Here is a 16333-nt window from a genome sequence, read left to right as displayed (position 1 = left end):
GTGTGGTGTGTAGTTACAGTCACACACTGGTGAGGAATGCCTGTATTTCTTTGCAAAAGCTAAAAGTGGTGCTTCAGATTGCAGCAGAGGCATTCAGAAAGTACATTCTTTGATCAGCTGGGGAACAATTTGGTCCCTGTTGCAAATTAGAGCACCCTCGGGGCTACTCTATGTTGCACTGGCTGTAGCATCTCCCTGGAGGCCTGCCAGCCCACGATCACTAGAATGCAGCATGCTCAGACATCTAACTCAGGGAGGGTTTGAAAAAGCAGGGAAAATGAAATTGAAGATAGTAAGATCGCTTGGATGAGTCCTGCACGCACCTGGAGGGTTACACCACAGAGATTCTGTTTGCTTGTTTAACTAAAATATAGAAGCACAGTTCTCAGAAGAAGCTGCTTTTGTGAAAGGCCTTAAAGGAGAAGAGGGCGTCATTGGCAGACCTCTCAAAGGGGATTCCGGGAGTAGGGACTGAAAGGAAGAAGGCACAGAAGTGGGTTTGGGGGCCTGAGTGAGTTAGATGAGCAGCAGGGACTGAACAATCATGGAGAAGTAAGACGCATTTGAAGCAGGGAACGAAGAGTTTGACTCTGATGCAGGAAGTAAAAGGTGAAGCTATTAAAGTGAAGTTATTTGAAACAGGGGCTGAGCAGGGTCAGAGCTGGGCAAGGCAGAGGATTTTTGCAGCAGAGATTTAGACAGATTGGAGAGAGGATGGGACGAGATTCAAGAAGGAGGATGTTACAGCCGCCAGGGGATGAGACGGTCAGATGGAAAGTGGTGCTGAAATGTTCAGAGCATCCTATGTGCATCAGATCTCCAGTGGAAGTAAGCTTCTCACTCTCCATATGAATAATGAAGAGCGAATTGCAAAAGCTAAAGAGGTTTACTTTGGGCGAACAGCCTAAGGTTCAAAGCTGATGCAGAGCAAGTGCTCTCGTAAGTGAGATTCAGATGAGATGCAAACTTAGTGCCCAAAGTTAGGCACCTTAATAAGTGGCCTCATTTCAAATAATGCTGAGCCCTTGCAGGTCCTATGAACTGTGGGTGCTCAGCACCTCTAAAAATCAGGCCTCTTGATGCCTAGAGGTTGATTTAGTTGCAGCGCTTTAGGCACTCTGGTTTGCATATTTTGGCCTGAGGTCACTAGCAAAGATGAGCCCAAGCAATGAAGTTTAGGCCAAGACGTGCTCAAAGTTCACTTTGGTTTGGGCCCATCAACATTTTCCAAAACTCACTAGTTTTGGTTGAGTCAAAACTGTGAGAAATTGTCATATGAAGCATGAACTTTCTGGCAGCGGTAGGCAACCTATGGCACGTGCCAAAGGCGGCACATGAGATGATTTTCAGTGGCACTTACAGTGCCTGGGTCCTGGCCACCGGTCCGGGGAGATCTGCATTTTAATTTAATTTTAAATGAAGCTTCTTAAACATTTAAAAAACCTTATTTACTTTACATACAACAATAGTTTAGTTATATATTATAGACTTATAGAAAGAGATCTCCTAAAAATGTTAAAATGTATTACTGGCACGCGAAACCTTAAATTAGAGTGAATAAATGAAGACTCGGCCCAGCACTTCTGAAAGGCTGCCGACCCCTGTGCTAGGGTGACCAGATAGCCAGTGTGAAAAATCAGGGTGGGGGTAGAGGGTAATAGGTACCGATATAAGACAAAGCTCCAAATATTGGGAGTGTCCCTCTAAAATCGGGACATCTGGTCACCCTAAGAGGTGTGGCGTGCTGAAGAAGGCAGAAAGTGGCAGAGATTGTGTAGTCGGGGGACTTCTTCAAATATCCATAGAAGGCCAGAGGAAGCCTCATTTTGAAGAGTGGAGGGAGGGAAATGTGTTGGAACTGGGCATGAACTACCCGGTACATGTTGGCTATGTATAGCCTCCATGTCCACCTCAGCTCCTCAGGCCTGTCTAGATACATGATGGGCTCCCTGCCTTACAATTCAAATGGCACCCAGTGTTAATTGGGCATTCCTCTTAATGCACACAAAAGGGTTCTCTGGTTTGCAGATGGAGAAGTAACTTGCTCAAGGCCACAGGAGGAGTCCTTATTGCATCTGGAACTTCAGAGTTCTTAAATTGTACTAACTGAACGAAATACCAGCTTCCTTAAGACAGCAGGTGGAAGCATTAGCCAGACCAATGCTGTGAGAGTGTGACCACAAGGAAATGGAAGTGTACTGGGACAGAGCTACAGGACAAAGGAACCAGAAAGCTTATTTTGGGATTTATTCTAAATTTGGAGCTAGGAATCCCTGCACTGGTTGTCTCAAAACAGGATTCCTTGCTTTTCCACACTTCCCTTCTGGAATGTAGGTCAAAATATTCCTCCCCACTCAGCATGGCAGATGGCTTATTTGCAGCAAAGATCTCAACTGCCTATGTCCACAAGATATTTTCTCTATTTTATTTATGCTAAATAATCTAATCCTAAATCGTTCCCAGATTCTCTTTTTAAGGCCAAAATTCTACCTTTTGAATCCATGAGCAGAATAATGCTCCTGCACTTTTATTTTTAAGTCCTTTATTTTGATTCATTCTCCAGTATTTTAGGTTGAAATCTGGAGAACTTTCAAGCTAATAGCAACACTTGCTACAATATTAAACAATTACACAGCAGATACTGATATTCATGTCTGAACAAGGGCAATTACAGCAGTACAATATTCAGGAAATCATGCGTCAATTTCACTTGAGAGAAATGTTGCTCAGTTTACAGTGCATTGTGTACTAAAACTCTCTGGTTTTCTTTCCAGATAAATAATAGTCAGCAGACAAAGAGTGAGCTTTATTCTCATTGCCAGCAGATGAAATTTGGATCTATTAAAACAAAGGCCTGGAAACATTTTATCTTATTACATGATCTCCTTCATGAACACAGCATGTCCATGACTCAATATCAAAATATTAAAACATGCAGAGATCACATCGCTCTTCATAAGTATGACTAGGGCAGTGGTTTCCACATACTCGAACAGGTATGGCTACTGGTAGAGCTCAGGCTTCTGGCATTGGTATTGGAGTGTTTTTTGTCCCCTTGGCATGTGGTTCCATGGCAAATCCCTCCCTTACACAAAATTCTGATTCTGGGGTGGAACTTTTAACAACTTTCATGGCAAATCCTAAACATGAAGTGGTTACAGAATGAGGACCTTCGTGACAAACCTGTGGAGCACCATCAATGCCCACCTCCCACTCAATCGTGTGCACTCCAAGCTGTGATGGAATCTGAACTGCTCCAAACTTCAGACTTGTGCAACTAAGCACAGACCCAAGTTAGATGCACCTATGCTCCATAGTGGATCATATGAAACTGCTGAAGGGGCGGCAAGCTGACGTGCAGCACGGAGGCTCAGCACAACGGCCAGATGCTCAGTTCATTGATACAGAAAAATTCTGCCCTCCAGTTCTCACTTGCAACTTCCACTGACTTCGGTGTGAATCATGCTGGAGTTTCTGAGAGCGGAATGTGGCTGTTGGGTGTATGAGGAAGGGTTAGGGGGTCATTGGCTGCTGCAGTTGAGGTTTTACACTCACCCTAGAAGGGTAGTGACCACTGAACTATAAGATTAGTTCCAGAAACTATCATACAAGACAATAATGCAGTTTCATCCTGTCATGCAAGTCAGACACTCCCTTCTCTGGGATGGTTTTTGTTTTGTTCTGTGGGGTTTTTTTGCACCTAATACTGGAGTTTCATAAACTCACGATATTTGTGCAAGAATGAAAAAAACCAAAGTGATAATCCTTACAATGGATCAAATATAACCCCCCTCCTATATTTATAATTTTAATCCCCAAAAATAAAACACAAGCTAATAAAATAAAATAAAAAGATCCAGTCAGGAATTCTTCTAATACATTTTTTTAAAAAAAAAGTTTTGTACTAATATTTTTAGATCTGTTTTGCAGCTCAAATAACTGGAAGCGCAAGGCAGTCATGCTTACCCCAATTTTTACTACATTAGCAATCATATCTTACATGGGTGAGCTTAGCTCTGGGGAGTCAAACTTGTATTGCATTAGCTTATGGAGATATAGTGCACAAACAACAGATGTAACAGGCCAGATTTTCAGAAGCACTTAGTTTTGGCCTAACTCAGCTCCCACTGAAGCTAATAGGATATTGATGTCAATAGGTCAATGCTGAGTCCTGAAAAATCCATCCTCAATTAATGCTCCAATATATCAAAAGCCTTCTGTAAATTGTCTTAGTGATCACTCTTCCAATGTACTTCCAAACATCAGCCAATTAATCCTCAACACACCTTGGAGAAAACACTATATTCAGCCCTAAAATAATCAAAGACAACTCCTCCTGATAACTCACACCTACGCTTAAGGAGCCAGGACTAGAATCCTAATTCATGAGGTCCAAAATTGCAGATTTCTAACACCTGAGCTATAGAAAAATACTAGTGGTAGTAGTAAGTCCCTCATCCTCTCGGTGTGTCAGCCACCAGAGAGCAACACCATTCACTCACAAAGCCAATACGTCACAGATCCTTCCATTTAGCACCCTGCGGGCCCAATTATTCTGAGAGGTTCTGAGAGCTTCTTGAGAGGTGCTCAGCAGCTTGAAGGCTTGGGTCATCTAGGCTGTTTTCATGTTGGGAGGTGAGGGGAAGGATGGATGGAAGAAGAATTAATGAGCTATAGCAGAATGATAAAAAATTGTGAGGATAAAATAAAATGCTTGACAATTTAGGCAAAAATCAGTTTCCACAATAATGCATCTAGGGGAAGTCTCATCTTCTGTGTGAGCTGGAATTGTCTGGAACAGAGTGCGGCCAAGCTAAGGACAAAGCAGGGGCCCAAGCTGAGCTGGGGAGCAGAGCCGTGCCAGCCAGAGGGGCCAGAAAAGCAGGCCGGGGAGCTGGAGGCAGAACAGCAGCAGCAGTGCTGAGGCAGAGTGGTGGAGCTGGAGCTGAGGCAGAGTGGAGCCGGGTGCGGTGAGCACCTGGGGGGAGCGAAGGGGACCTTGGACAGAGGGCCCAGCACAGGGAGACGTCCCCAGCCAAGAGACCCATCAGGCCAGACTTGGAGGGGGATTGTAACCCCGCCAGGGCGGGGGTGATGCTGGGAAGAAGGGTCCTGCCACCTAAAGCCTGAGAGTGTGTGGCCACTGCCAGAGCAAGTGTCCAACCCGAAGCATCCCTGCAGCACAGCCCAGGCCTCAGAAGGGGGCCTGGGACTTGTGAGGAACAGACTGAACTTCCCTGACATTCCAGAGACGCTGGTTGTGATGTCCCCGTGCCACAGAGAGGGATGATGTGTTTTCCTTTAATTTTTTCCTTATTTTTTTAAATTGGTTGCTGTTTAATAAATTGTATTTGCCTTGAACTGTATGTAATGATCAGTGGGTCAGGGAAGCATCCAGTGCAGAGAGAGCACCCCGGAGTGGGGACACTCTAGCCCCTTCCCTAAGTGACCATGACAAGGTTGGGGGTCGAGTCCCCCAGGAATCCTAGGCCCAGCGTTGCTGGGGTTACGAGGACTCTGCCACACAGGAGAGTGACATGGGAGCCCTGGAGGGGTCAGGCAGGCCTCTGGGTAAAGGAAGTGGGAGCGAGGACTCAGATCCTTTCACTCGGTCCATTTCACCATGATAGTGTATAAGCCAGGAAAGTTCCCCACAATAGCGGGACCATTCCCCCGCTTACACTCAGAACACCTTCCCAATGGAGCTAAACCCTCAGGAAAAGCCTGAATCAATAGACAGGCCTTGCAAAGCACCCTGGAGAAGAAGAGAACTAGGCTATATCAGACAAAGGGGGAGAAGTGAATTCAACTTTCTACAGCAAAATTTCTATGTGATACTCATGGTAACTAGCAACCCAGTATTTAAGGTGCTAGAGGAATGAAAGGCAGGTAAACAAGACTTCTGGCATGAAGCCATAACCTGGTAAATCCTGACTAGAGATGAATTTAAGAGAATGGGCTAAATGCTGCCTTGTAGATTATGTACCATCTAAGGGAGAGGAACTGTTTTTCACAGAGCAGCAGCAACATGCATGGCAGAGCTGAATCTACCAGGAAGGCATACCCAGCACTCGTACCAGAGTCCCATCTTTCCTGTCAGCATCAACCATCCTATCCTGTGCCAGCACCAGGGGCCATGGACAACCAGGCCTGCTTTTCATCCAACCACATCACGTAAGTGCATGGTTTTACCCTACATGGAAGGTGAGATCCAGTAAAACTTTGGGGTGCCACAAAAATTGTATCAGCCTTCCCCCCTCACAGACACTTTCATGCAGCCTCACTAGTGGATACATTCCTCTTCCCTCTACAGCCTCCCCGGTGCCCCTTTCCTCTCCTCCCCAAACAGTCCACCCTAAATAGTCACATACAGCTGTGAGTCTCTTGCACCACTGGGCCCAGATTGCAAGAGTCTTGTCTTAAACCACTGCTGCACCTGACTAATATTCTATTTGTTCATGGAAATGAGAGAAAGACAATACTGAATTTATATCAGAGTGCGTGTGCGCGCGGACGCACATGTATGTATTATATCTACTCTCATTGAAATCATATGGAGCTTTGCTGCTGAGTTCAGTGGGCAGAGAATGGAGATTTTAAAAACTATTGCTCATCACTCAACCTTGCCTATATACTAGTTATTTATTCCTAGCTCCTCTTTGACAGGCACAGCTCAACTCCTCGTACTCCCCCTGCACTCCAAAACTCAAACAATACACTTTGCTGCTACAACTTTCTCACTAAGAACTTCATGGCTGCCAGATACTGGAGACACAAACACTTTTTGTGCCACTCCATGTACTCAGAAAGCATGTCTTCATCATTTGTTTCTATGAAATGTGAAAGGAAGACAGCAGTGTAATATAAATTATAATATCCTTTATTAAATCTAATTGTAATCAGTCAGGATGAGCTCTACCCTGACATCTGGTGGTGAATTGTGGCGAGTTGTGGAAAAGAACTTCAGGGGCTGATCTTGTTGGCATAGGCACACCCACCCCGACTAGCATGAACTCACAGCAGCCCATATGGTCACTTTGGCTGCTGTGGGATCCCCGGTTTCTCTATTATTGGGGCAAGAAGAATACCCTGTTACTCTGATTATATGAATCAGGGACAATGAAACTGTTTTAGGCCAGAGGGACTTGCCATCAACTAAGTAGCACTCACTAGACAAGGGACATGGGTTCCAAAACCTGATGAATTGAGAAAGAGAGAGAGAGGTTGGGGGCAGGTATTTGCACCTGATGCTATGGGTCCCTTTTGAGGGCCTGAAATGCCAATTGCACCTCTTCCTCTCTCTACTGTGGAATATCAGAGCTAATTTTAATTCTATTAGGAGTCTAGTTACAGGCTGCTGAGCTGAATTCATGTTGGGTACACCAGCACTGAGGCTCCCCTACTGCAAGCTGAACTCATTAAAGAGCTAAAATCACTAAGAGCTGAAATCACTGAGTGTTGGCAGGGGGAGCTCAAGCTATGTTGCTGAAAGGGTAGTGGAGTGGAGCAGTTTGTGGGATGACTGGAGCAGCTTGTGGGACAGCTGGTGGAGTGGAGTGGCTGGTGGAGCAGCTCGTGGTGAAGGCTGCAGCAGAACCCCATGGAGAGGTGGGGCAGTTGGCCTTGAACCACGTAAGGTGTCCCTTAACACTGCTGTGCCCTCCCTCCCCGGCTGGGAGGTAAAACTCTGCAGATAAACTTTTGAACTCTGGGGCTGTACTGACCAGGGACAGAGATTTTTGGGTTGTTGGACTTTGGGTGATCTTTTGGGTTGCTGGATGTAAGACCCTGAGGGAAAAAGGATACTGCCAAACTTACTTGGGGGGTGGGTCTTTTGCTCATGGTTTGTGTTATGAATCCTGTTTGTGTTGTTTCCCCAACATGATGCTGCATTGTTTCCCTCCTTTATTAAAAGGATTTTGCTACACTCAGACTCCGCGCTTGCGAGAGGGGAAGTATTGCCTCTTAGAGGTGCCCAGGGGTGGTGGTATGTAATTGTCCCAGGTCACTGGGTGGGGGCTTGAGCTGGTTTTGCATTGTTTTTTAAATGGAACCCCTAGATACTGAGCCCGGCCCTTGTTGCTGCCAACTCAGAGGGGCAGAAGGGTTACATAATTAAAAAGAAGAGCAAGTCACTTAGCATTTGTAATTGTGTTAATTGTAATAGAACAATTAGCAGTCAGACAGAAGCTGTCCTACTGACAGCATCATGGGGCCCGATCCAAAGTCTACTGAGGTTAATGGAAACTGCACACACCTGCCTATTTTTCTGGAATGGTTCAATGCTCCTTTCCCTGTGCTGGCTGGCAGTAATGATTGCAAGCTCAGTAACCATTCTGCTGAAGAAGGCTATTGTTTCAAAAGAAACCGTAGCCTAGGGAAACAAAGGATCCTGGGGTAATATATTCAAAAGCACCAAAGTGACTTAGGAGCCAAAGTCCTACTGAGTTTCACTAAGAGTCTGAGTGACTTAATTGCTTTTGAAAATTTTATTCCTGGTGTATATGTGATTTCCTAGTGTGTTTAAGGAGCTGAAGTTTGACTCATATCACATCCCTACTCATTGAAGAAACCTTACTTCTTTTCAGTAGGGATCTGCTCCAAAGCCCACCGAAGTCAATGGGAGTCTACCATTGGGAATGCCAATGGACTTTACATCAAACCCTAAATAAGAGAGTTTTTTTTTGTTTTTTTTAAGAACTGCCAAGGGACTTTAGTAATACTGTTCGTCCATCTTAGGATTTCATTACACCTGTTCTCAAGGAGCTTGTGAACGAAGTGAATTACAACAATCATGATTTCTCGTATCAAGATATTGCAGTGTTATTAACCAATAATGTTAGTTAGACGACCCAAATTCTCCCAATAACAACCTGAATGCTAAGCCAAGGTTCTACCGCATAGTCTAACACAAGTCTATTTAGGCCAATCCCTAGATGTAAACAACTAGTTAGGTTAGTTACAAAATTCCACAGTACCGTACATTTTGTACACATCATATCTTTGATCCATTATTAAAGGAGAGAATAAAGGAAGCACTCAGAAATACATTGTTTAATTGTTTTTAATTAATATTTACTGTGTTAATAGCATTTTTTGTTAGTGGCATGTGAGCCTACAAACAAAACATTAACCATGAGGAATTCTTCAACAATGATATTAAAGCAAGGATATAATCATGACAGTTACATACCTGGCAGTACCATCCAATTGCTCTTTTCTTTTGGGGAAAAGAAGAACGAAAGCAACAGGAAAAAGCAAAGAGAGAAGAAGTGTGTGTTAAATTCAGAAGTTTTCTTTCTGGCATTGCTGTAGAACAGTGGTTCTCATCTTTTCTATACTGCAACCCCGTGTTACAATGGAAAAAGCTCTGGCATTCCCCTTCTAACTAGCCATAAAGAAAAGAAGGTGGGTATAATCCCAGGCAAACCTGTTTATGACCCTTATGTTGAGGACCCAGACTTCAGTGAATAGTTAAGTTCCACATTTCACTTCAATTATAAAGTCATCCGGGTAGGCTTGCGTGGATAGGCAAGCTTGACATCACACCACTGAGTCAGAACTCCCAATGGTCACCTGCTCCACTGAGGGAGCTGAGAATTAGCATTTTGAACAAAACACAGCTCAAGGACCTCTTTGGAAATGGCTGAATTTTTTCAGTGGACAGTGTGGAAAGAGAGACTGGAGTAGTAGGGAGACAAATGAGAAGAGTAGAAAAATTAACGGAGTCCTAAATCAGTGACAACCCCATAACTGGAACAAACTCTAAGTGTATCCACCATAGGGACAATGCTGCATTAGGGAGGGATAGATAGTAGAGAGTAATTGTAATGGCACTTTTAATCGATAGAGCTCAACGTGAGGAAGGATTATTATCCCCATGTACAGGCAGGGAAATTGAGGAAGAGAAAGTCTCATACCCAGGTCTGCAAAAGCCTGCAAAGGTTTACATTAATTTGGGGTGTTTCTGGTTTTTGGCACCTAAACTCAGAGAACAGATTTGAAAACAAAACAATCAAGAAAAAATATGACCCCCACTTCTCAAAAAAAAAAAGTGTTTCTGATGAACTCTCTCCACTACAATATCCTATCCTCAGCTAATGGCTGCCAAGGGATACAATTATAAAAATCACTTAGCCCTTCCCCCTGGATTCATTAGACAATTAAATAGCTCCACTTACAAAAGGCCAACATTAGTTCAGTTAATTATTCTGGTCTACCTGGGTTCTGATACCACACCCATCATTGTGATGTCAGAACACTCTAGTCAATACAGTTCAAGAGGGAGGGGAAAGAATCCTCAGCATTAACAAAAACCTTAAATATAAAAGAATACTGTCAGTTCTGTGCATGTCAGTCAACTACTCCCAAGGTCTCCTGTAAAATGCAGGTTACAAGTGCCCTCAGGATTTAAAATGGAGGCACACAAAGCTGTTCCTGAGATGTCATGTTGGGTAAAATCCAGAATACTACAAAAGAAATTGACTCCATAATAGACTCTTAGTTTTCCCCTTTGTTAAAAGCCAATTTCTGCTCATTCTCCCATTTCAAAGAGGACTAGATCAAAGTTAACTAACAGACTGCTAATGTGCATCCACATAGACAATTAGTCTGCAGATTCTGTGAGGCAGATTCACACCCCCACTCGCCACAAACTATTCTTTTGTGTAGACAAGCCAACAGAAAGAAAGAAAAGAAAGAAAGATCAAAGGCCTGTTCATCAGGTAGATTTTTCCCAGCTTGTCTCCCAGCTGTGTGATTCCACAAAGCCCTTTCTAAAAGCTTACCAGGGTGGATAACAATCAACAATTTAAAAAAAATCATATTTCTTATATTTAAATTGGATTTTTTCAATTTAAATTGGATTTCTTTGATAAAATGTTTTTTGAGGGAAAAAACCTATCTAAAGATAGTTTTAATTCAGGTACATTATAGCTCAAAGATATCTCATCATGGAATAGGGATGATAAATTCTAATTCTATAGTATGAGCCAATATATTCATGTAATATTTAAGGAAAGTTTTGTAACTGAGTTCCAATAGTTCATGAATTAGGGACCCAATCTTATGGGGTTCCAGGGGCTTCTGTATAGATTATTCTTTCTATCTACCCAATGGGACTCAGTGCTCAGTCTAGAAGATACAATCAGAAATGCTTAATTTTGCAGTTCTCAAACTGTGAATTTGTGTCTCCGGAGGTAACATGCTTGTTAACAGCAAAAATGTTTTTAAATAAATAAATAATATATAGAGGTGAGAAATAACAGACCTCAACCCTATTGTCCCCCTGCAAATTTGTGTACACAGAGTCAATCCCTTACTTCTCTTTAAAAGTGCAAAGTTTCAAAAAGTTCAATGAATAGAAGATTGTTGGGGGAGGAATAGATCTGGACAAGGTGAAGTCTGGAAATAAATGTGAGAAGGGAGGGAGGCAACTGAAACAAAAGTGAAACTGAGCAGGATATTCCGGAAGTCTTGGTGTCTTTCTGAGTTCATTGATTTGAGATCTACCATAGCATTCTCTGACTAGAAGGGAAAACCTATAATGGCAGCAGGCCGTTAAAGAGACCCAGTTTGGGAATATTTTAATGAAGTTCCTCCACCTCTGGGTAAGACAGGCATGCGTGCAAAATGCAAACAGTGCAACAAAGAAATTCAAGGCCTGGTTCCCCGAATGAAACAACAGCATGAGAAGTGTTCCTTTTCAGGAGGAAGCTGCATTGAAGATGATGAAAGGAACATGTCTGAACATGCAGGATCTTCAGGTTGGTAAACTTTTTTATTTCATACTTGTTTCTTAAGGACTGCCTGTCTTTTTTCTGGACTATTCTTGAATTCTCATGTTTGAGCAAAAAATATAGTTGTTACTCTATGGTACTATCATTTTATATGCAGTTATGATAAAAAATAAATAGCTGACACAGGCAGATCTTCCTTTTACAACTTCATCTTTAAAGTAGTACTGTGCATCAGTGAATGCAATGAGTAATACTAAATGAGCAGTTTGACAATAATAATTAAATAACTGCACTGACTTAGTTTGCTTAGGGGAATCCATCATCAACATACAGGATTCTGAAGACTATCCACCTTCAAGATCACCATCATTTTCTATAGTTTCAGAGTTATTTTCTTCCTTTGGACTAATTCATTCCAAGTTGAAAAATAATTCTACACTGGCAGAAGAAGCTACTGCTGTTAAAAGTAAGATTATCACTTCAACAGTCTCTGAATCCAAGTGCTTAAGTGACTTCCACCAGTTCACTGGTGTGACTTTCTTTAAAACATCATCAGCAAACATATTTGCTGAATGGTTCACCCTTAGCGCTGAAGTTTATGATAGTTGGCATTATGAAGGGATGATTGCTGGAAGTCCATGTCATAGCCAACTCCTCTTCTTCAGCAGTTAAGGTTTGACTCTGGTACCGAGTATTTAGAATATTTGCAAGAAAATGAGCTGGAGATAGTGCTTGTCCCATTCATTTGTTAATGCTTGTAATTTAACTCTGTCATTGCATATTTTTCTTTTTAAGATCTCACTCGGTTCCTTCCAAATTTCAACAGTGTCAGCAATAAAACAGTTATTTCCCTACTTCAGGGATAGCTCAGTGGTTTGAGCATTGGCCTACTAAACCCAGCACTGTGAGTTCAATTCCTGAGGGGGCCACTTAGGGATCTGGGGCAAAACTCAGTACTTGGTCCTGCTAGTGAAGGCAGGGGGCTGGACTTGATGACCTTTGGTCCCTTCCAGTTCTAGGAGATTGGTATATCTCCTATTACTTTTATTCAGAGACTGTTGAAGTGATAATCTCACTTTTAACAGCAGTAGCTTCTTCTGTCGGTGTAAAAAGAATATTTTCTTCCTTTGGACTAATTCATTCCAAATTGAGAAATTGTTTGGGACCTGAAAAAGCAGGAAAGCTTGTTTTTCATTTCCAGATTATGAACAAACAGGAAAATGAAGGTGAAGACAACTGCAGAAGGTGAATTAGCTGCAGGTTGGATATTAGGAAACACTATTTCACTAGGAGGGTGGTGAAGCACTGGAATGGGTTACCTAGGGAGGTGGTGGAATCTCCATCCTTAGAGGTTTTTAAGGCCTGGCTTGACAAAGCCCTGGCTGAGATGATTTAGTTGGTGTTGGTCCTGCTTTGAGCAGGGGGTTGGGCTAGATGACCTCCTGAGGTTTCTTCCAACCCTAATCTTCTGTGATTCTATGAACTTGTCAAACAGAACCTGAATCTGAAAAACAAGCTGAGTTCTTCCCTCCTCTTACCCCATCATTAGAAACAAAATATGTAGAAATCAGAGCACAGCTTCCAATTTTGTAAATGATAATTGAAGTACAACAGAATCCAACTCACTCTCCCATAACTGTATTTGCTCTACAAGGTTAATAAGAAAAAATACTTTTGTCAATCCTGTCGAGAGACGGGACGCAGATTACCATGAGTGTGTGCACGTGGGTATTTGTATTTGTGTGTATTATATGAATGTGTATGTGTGTGCATCCTATACACGCACATGCACACACCACTGTTCCGTACTGGCCAGAATATTACATCAGCTAACGTGTATTATTGTATTGCTCTATAGTGATATGCTGAATGTATTTTATATTACATAAGTTGCCATTTTTACACTTGCTTTTCATATAGCTATGTATTACCTCCATATCTAAGGCCATACTTTACATTTCAATTGATAAGGAATGGGGTTTTGTGATGGTTTTTATTCTAATTATTTTAAATCCTCCTCTGTAAGGGCCCATTTGCGCAATCCTATTAGTAGAATTTAAACTAAGTTAGGGGGGCTGCGAAGCCCAGTCCTTAAGGAAGTCTATGAGAATGGACTGTAAATCAAAACACAAAGAGAAGCAACATACAAATGTTTTTCCAATACATGGTCCCCACTTTTCAAAAACTCAGAGATTTTACAATTAGTTTCCCTGCTTCTATGGAACTGAATTATCATCCCCAATATAGAAAAGTCCACATACACTAAATGGATTTTCAATAAATAATAGTAAAGGAAGGTGGTGAACAATAAAATATCAAAACAGAAACTGTTCGGAAGAGATATATTGGCTTATGCAGCAGAACCCCTTATGCCTGAAACCTCCATCTAAACTGAAACTGGTGATGTTCCCCTGATTTGCATCAGTAACACTGAGAATGCTCAATTATCCCAAACCGTGTTTATCCACATAAATTCCACATCCCATGTCCTATCTGAGTTCTGCTGTATAGGGCGTTACTGATCGGAGGGGGCAGCACACTTGCCTGAAATATGGAAACGATACAATTGATTCATAAAACCTCCAGGTGGCGACGAGATCCATCCTGTTGGGGTTAGTAGCATAATACCTCCAGGCAGCCTGGATAACATATGAAGGGACATTAGTAGCATTAGGGGAAATGTTTATCTGTGTTTCTAAGTGAATGCAGCCAGTTAATACTCCTCTTAATTCAAAAGAAGATAACAATGCACATATTCAATGCATTTTCCCACCACATGCATCTGATGAAGTGGGTATTCACCCATGAAAGCTCATGCTCCAATACTTCTGTTAGTCTATAAGATGCCACAGGACTCTTTGCCGCTTTTTACAGATCCAGACTAACACGGCTACCCCTCTGATACATATTCAGTGATGGAATTATTATACAGCAATATTGAAAGTTGCCATTAGATGGTGCCATAGTTCATGTAAGACTTATAATAAGAAAAAGATGCTCTAGGACAGTAGTCCTCAAAAACTGTTCCCAGGGGCATATGTGACAGAATACTGTGCACTATCCATTGCTTTCAGATACCCAGAAGAGGTTACATTTTACTTCTCTTGCTTTATTCTAAAGTCCGATCAATCTAAAAGACCATCTAGCTTAGTAAAATGTAGAACATGTGATCTGTCTGATGTTTCTGGGAATCTGAACGAGCCATGGTTAGCGGGCAGCAATCAGTTTAATATACTGCTGTGGAAAGTTTTGCTGAGTGATTTTAGACATTAGCACATAACTCCTATCAAACTTCCACTAGCACATAGACAGCCGTACTGTGGTTACCCTAGCTGTCTGTTACGCAGTGATTCTTTAATGTCAGTGAGTCAATCTCTCCAGACGTCCCCACAGCGTCCTGTGCTTTGCTAGGTAACAATTTTACTGCAAAAGTATGCTGTTCTGCCTATTTCTCCAAAGAATGGGTCTGACCCTGAGAGGTCCTAAATACCTGCAGTTCCCATTGATTTCAAAGAAAGTAATCCTGGTCCCACTGTAAAAGTTTTGCCATTGATGTCATTTGATTCAGGACATGGCCTGCAGGGCATTTAGGATTTTTGTCAAACAGATCAACCTTCAAGCTACCAATTTTATATTTAATTTTACAAAATAAAATCTAAGGCTCTGATCCAAATCCAGTGGAGCCAGTGGCAGTCTTTGCATTAAATTAAGTGGACTTGTAACCAGCTCTTAAGACAATCAGCAATCCAGGGAAATATGACAGGCTTTCTTTTTGCTTTTGCAAACTACGTTTTCTTCTTGATTCTTTTACAGGAAAACATATGTTAAGTAGTAACCCAACAGTCACTATTGACCAACATTATGTACATTGATGAGTTTTTACAGCAACAAAAAGCCTGTGGCATCTCTCCGTATGTGGGGTAGTCTCCCAAGGGAAATGTGGAAACTGGAGCCTTGCAAAACAGATGATTCCTCCTCTCCATGGCGCGCGCGCGCGCGCACACACACACACACACACACACACAATGTGTAGTGCAAAAGGTTTTGCCATCTTGTTTTAGGTGACTCTATGCCATTGAAATGGATGTTGGAGGGGAGGCTCCCTAAAAAATTTCAGCAGAACGACTAATTTCACTTTGAACATGCGAATTTGTGGCAAAGCCATTTTTGCTCTAAGAGGGACAGGTTTGTGAACTCTATTACATAGCGTCCTTATTATACAGTATCATTTCAAGATGGAAACCTAGAGAATCCAAACCTGTATAAGTTCTGCCGCTGGCTTTCTTCTTTTCTCAAAATGTTTCTGACGATGTTGTTCCTGGACTTTCAGAGCCAGCCCCGAACCCAAGATGCCCTGAAAGCAGAGGTGGCGATTTGATTGAAAACACAAGAACAACAGAAAATCTGAGGAGAAAGTTCTCTTAAAACATGTGGATGAGATAATCAGAGCTGTGGGGAATTAGTAGGGGCAATTCACATGGGGTTCAGTGCACTTTTCTGACAGTTCTAGTTCACAGGGCATCATAGTTTTCTGGCAAACCTTGCCCTTACCTAGGCCCACGCTTCACCTGGTTTCATTACAAGCTCCTCAAAAA

The 16333-nt window shown here is 42.3% G+C and overlaps 1 protein-coding gene across 1 annotated transcript in view; it reads right to left on the bottom strand.

Annotated features, from left to right (window-relative positions):
* KCNQ3 (potassium voltage-gated channel subfamily Q member 3) overlaps window positions 1–16333 on the bottom strand; it is a 240958-nt gene that overhangs the window by 28492 nt on the left and 196133 nt on the right. The window contains exons 7-9 of the mRNA XM_045006844.1: window positions 15997–16092; window positions 14283–14377; window positions 9194–9220 (exon numbers count right to left, since the gene is read on the bottom strand). Of these exons, the coding sequence (XP_044862779.1) occupies window positions 9194–9220; window positions 14283–14377; window positions 15997–16092 (218 nt within the window). The remainder of the gene's footprint in view (window positions 1–9193; window positions 9221–14282; window positions 14378–15996; window positions 16093–16333) is intronic.

This window comes from Mauremys mutica, chromosome 2 (genome assembly GCF_020497125.1).
Source record: "Mauremys mutica isolate MM-2020 ecotype Southern chromosome 2, ASM2049712v1, whole genome shotgun sequence".
NCBI lineage: Eukaryota > Metazoa > Chordata > Testudines > Geoemydidae > Mauremys > Mauremys mutica.
This window is presented reverse-complemented; position numbering and strand designations above follow the sequence as displayed.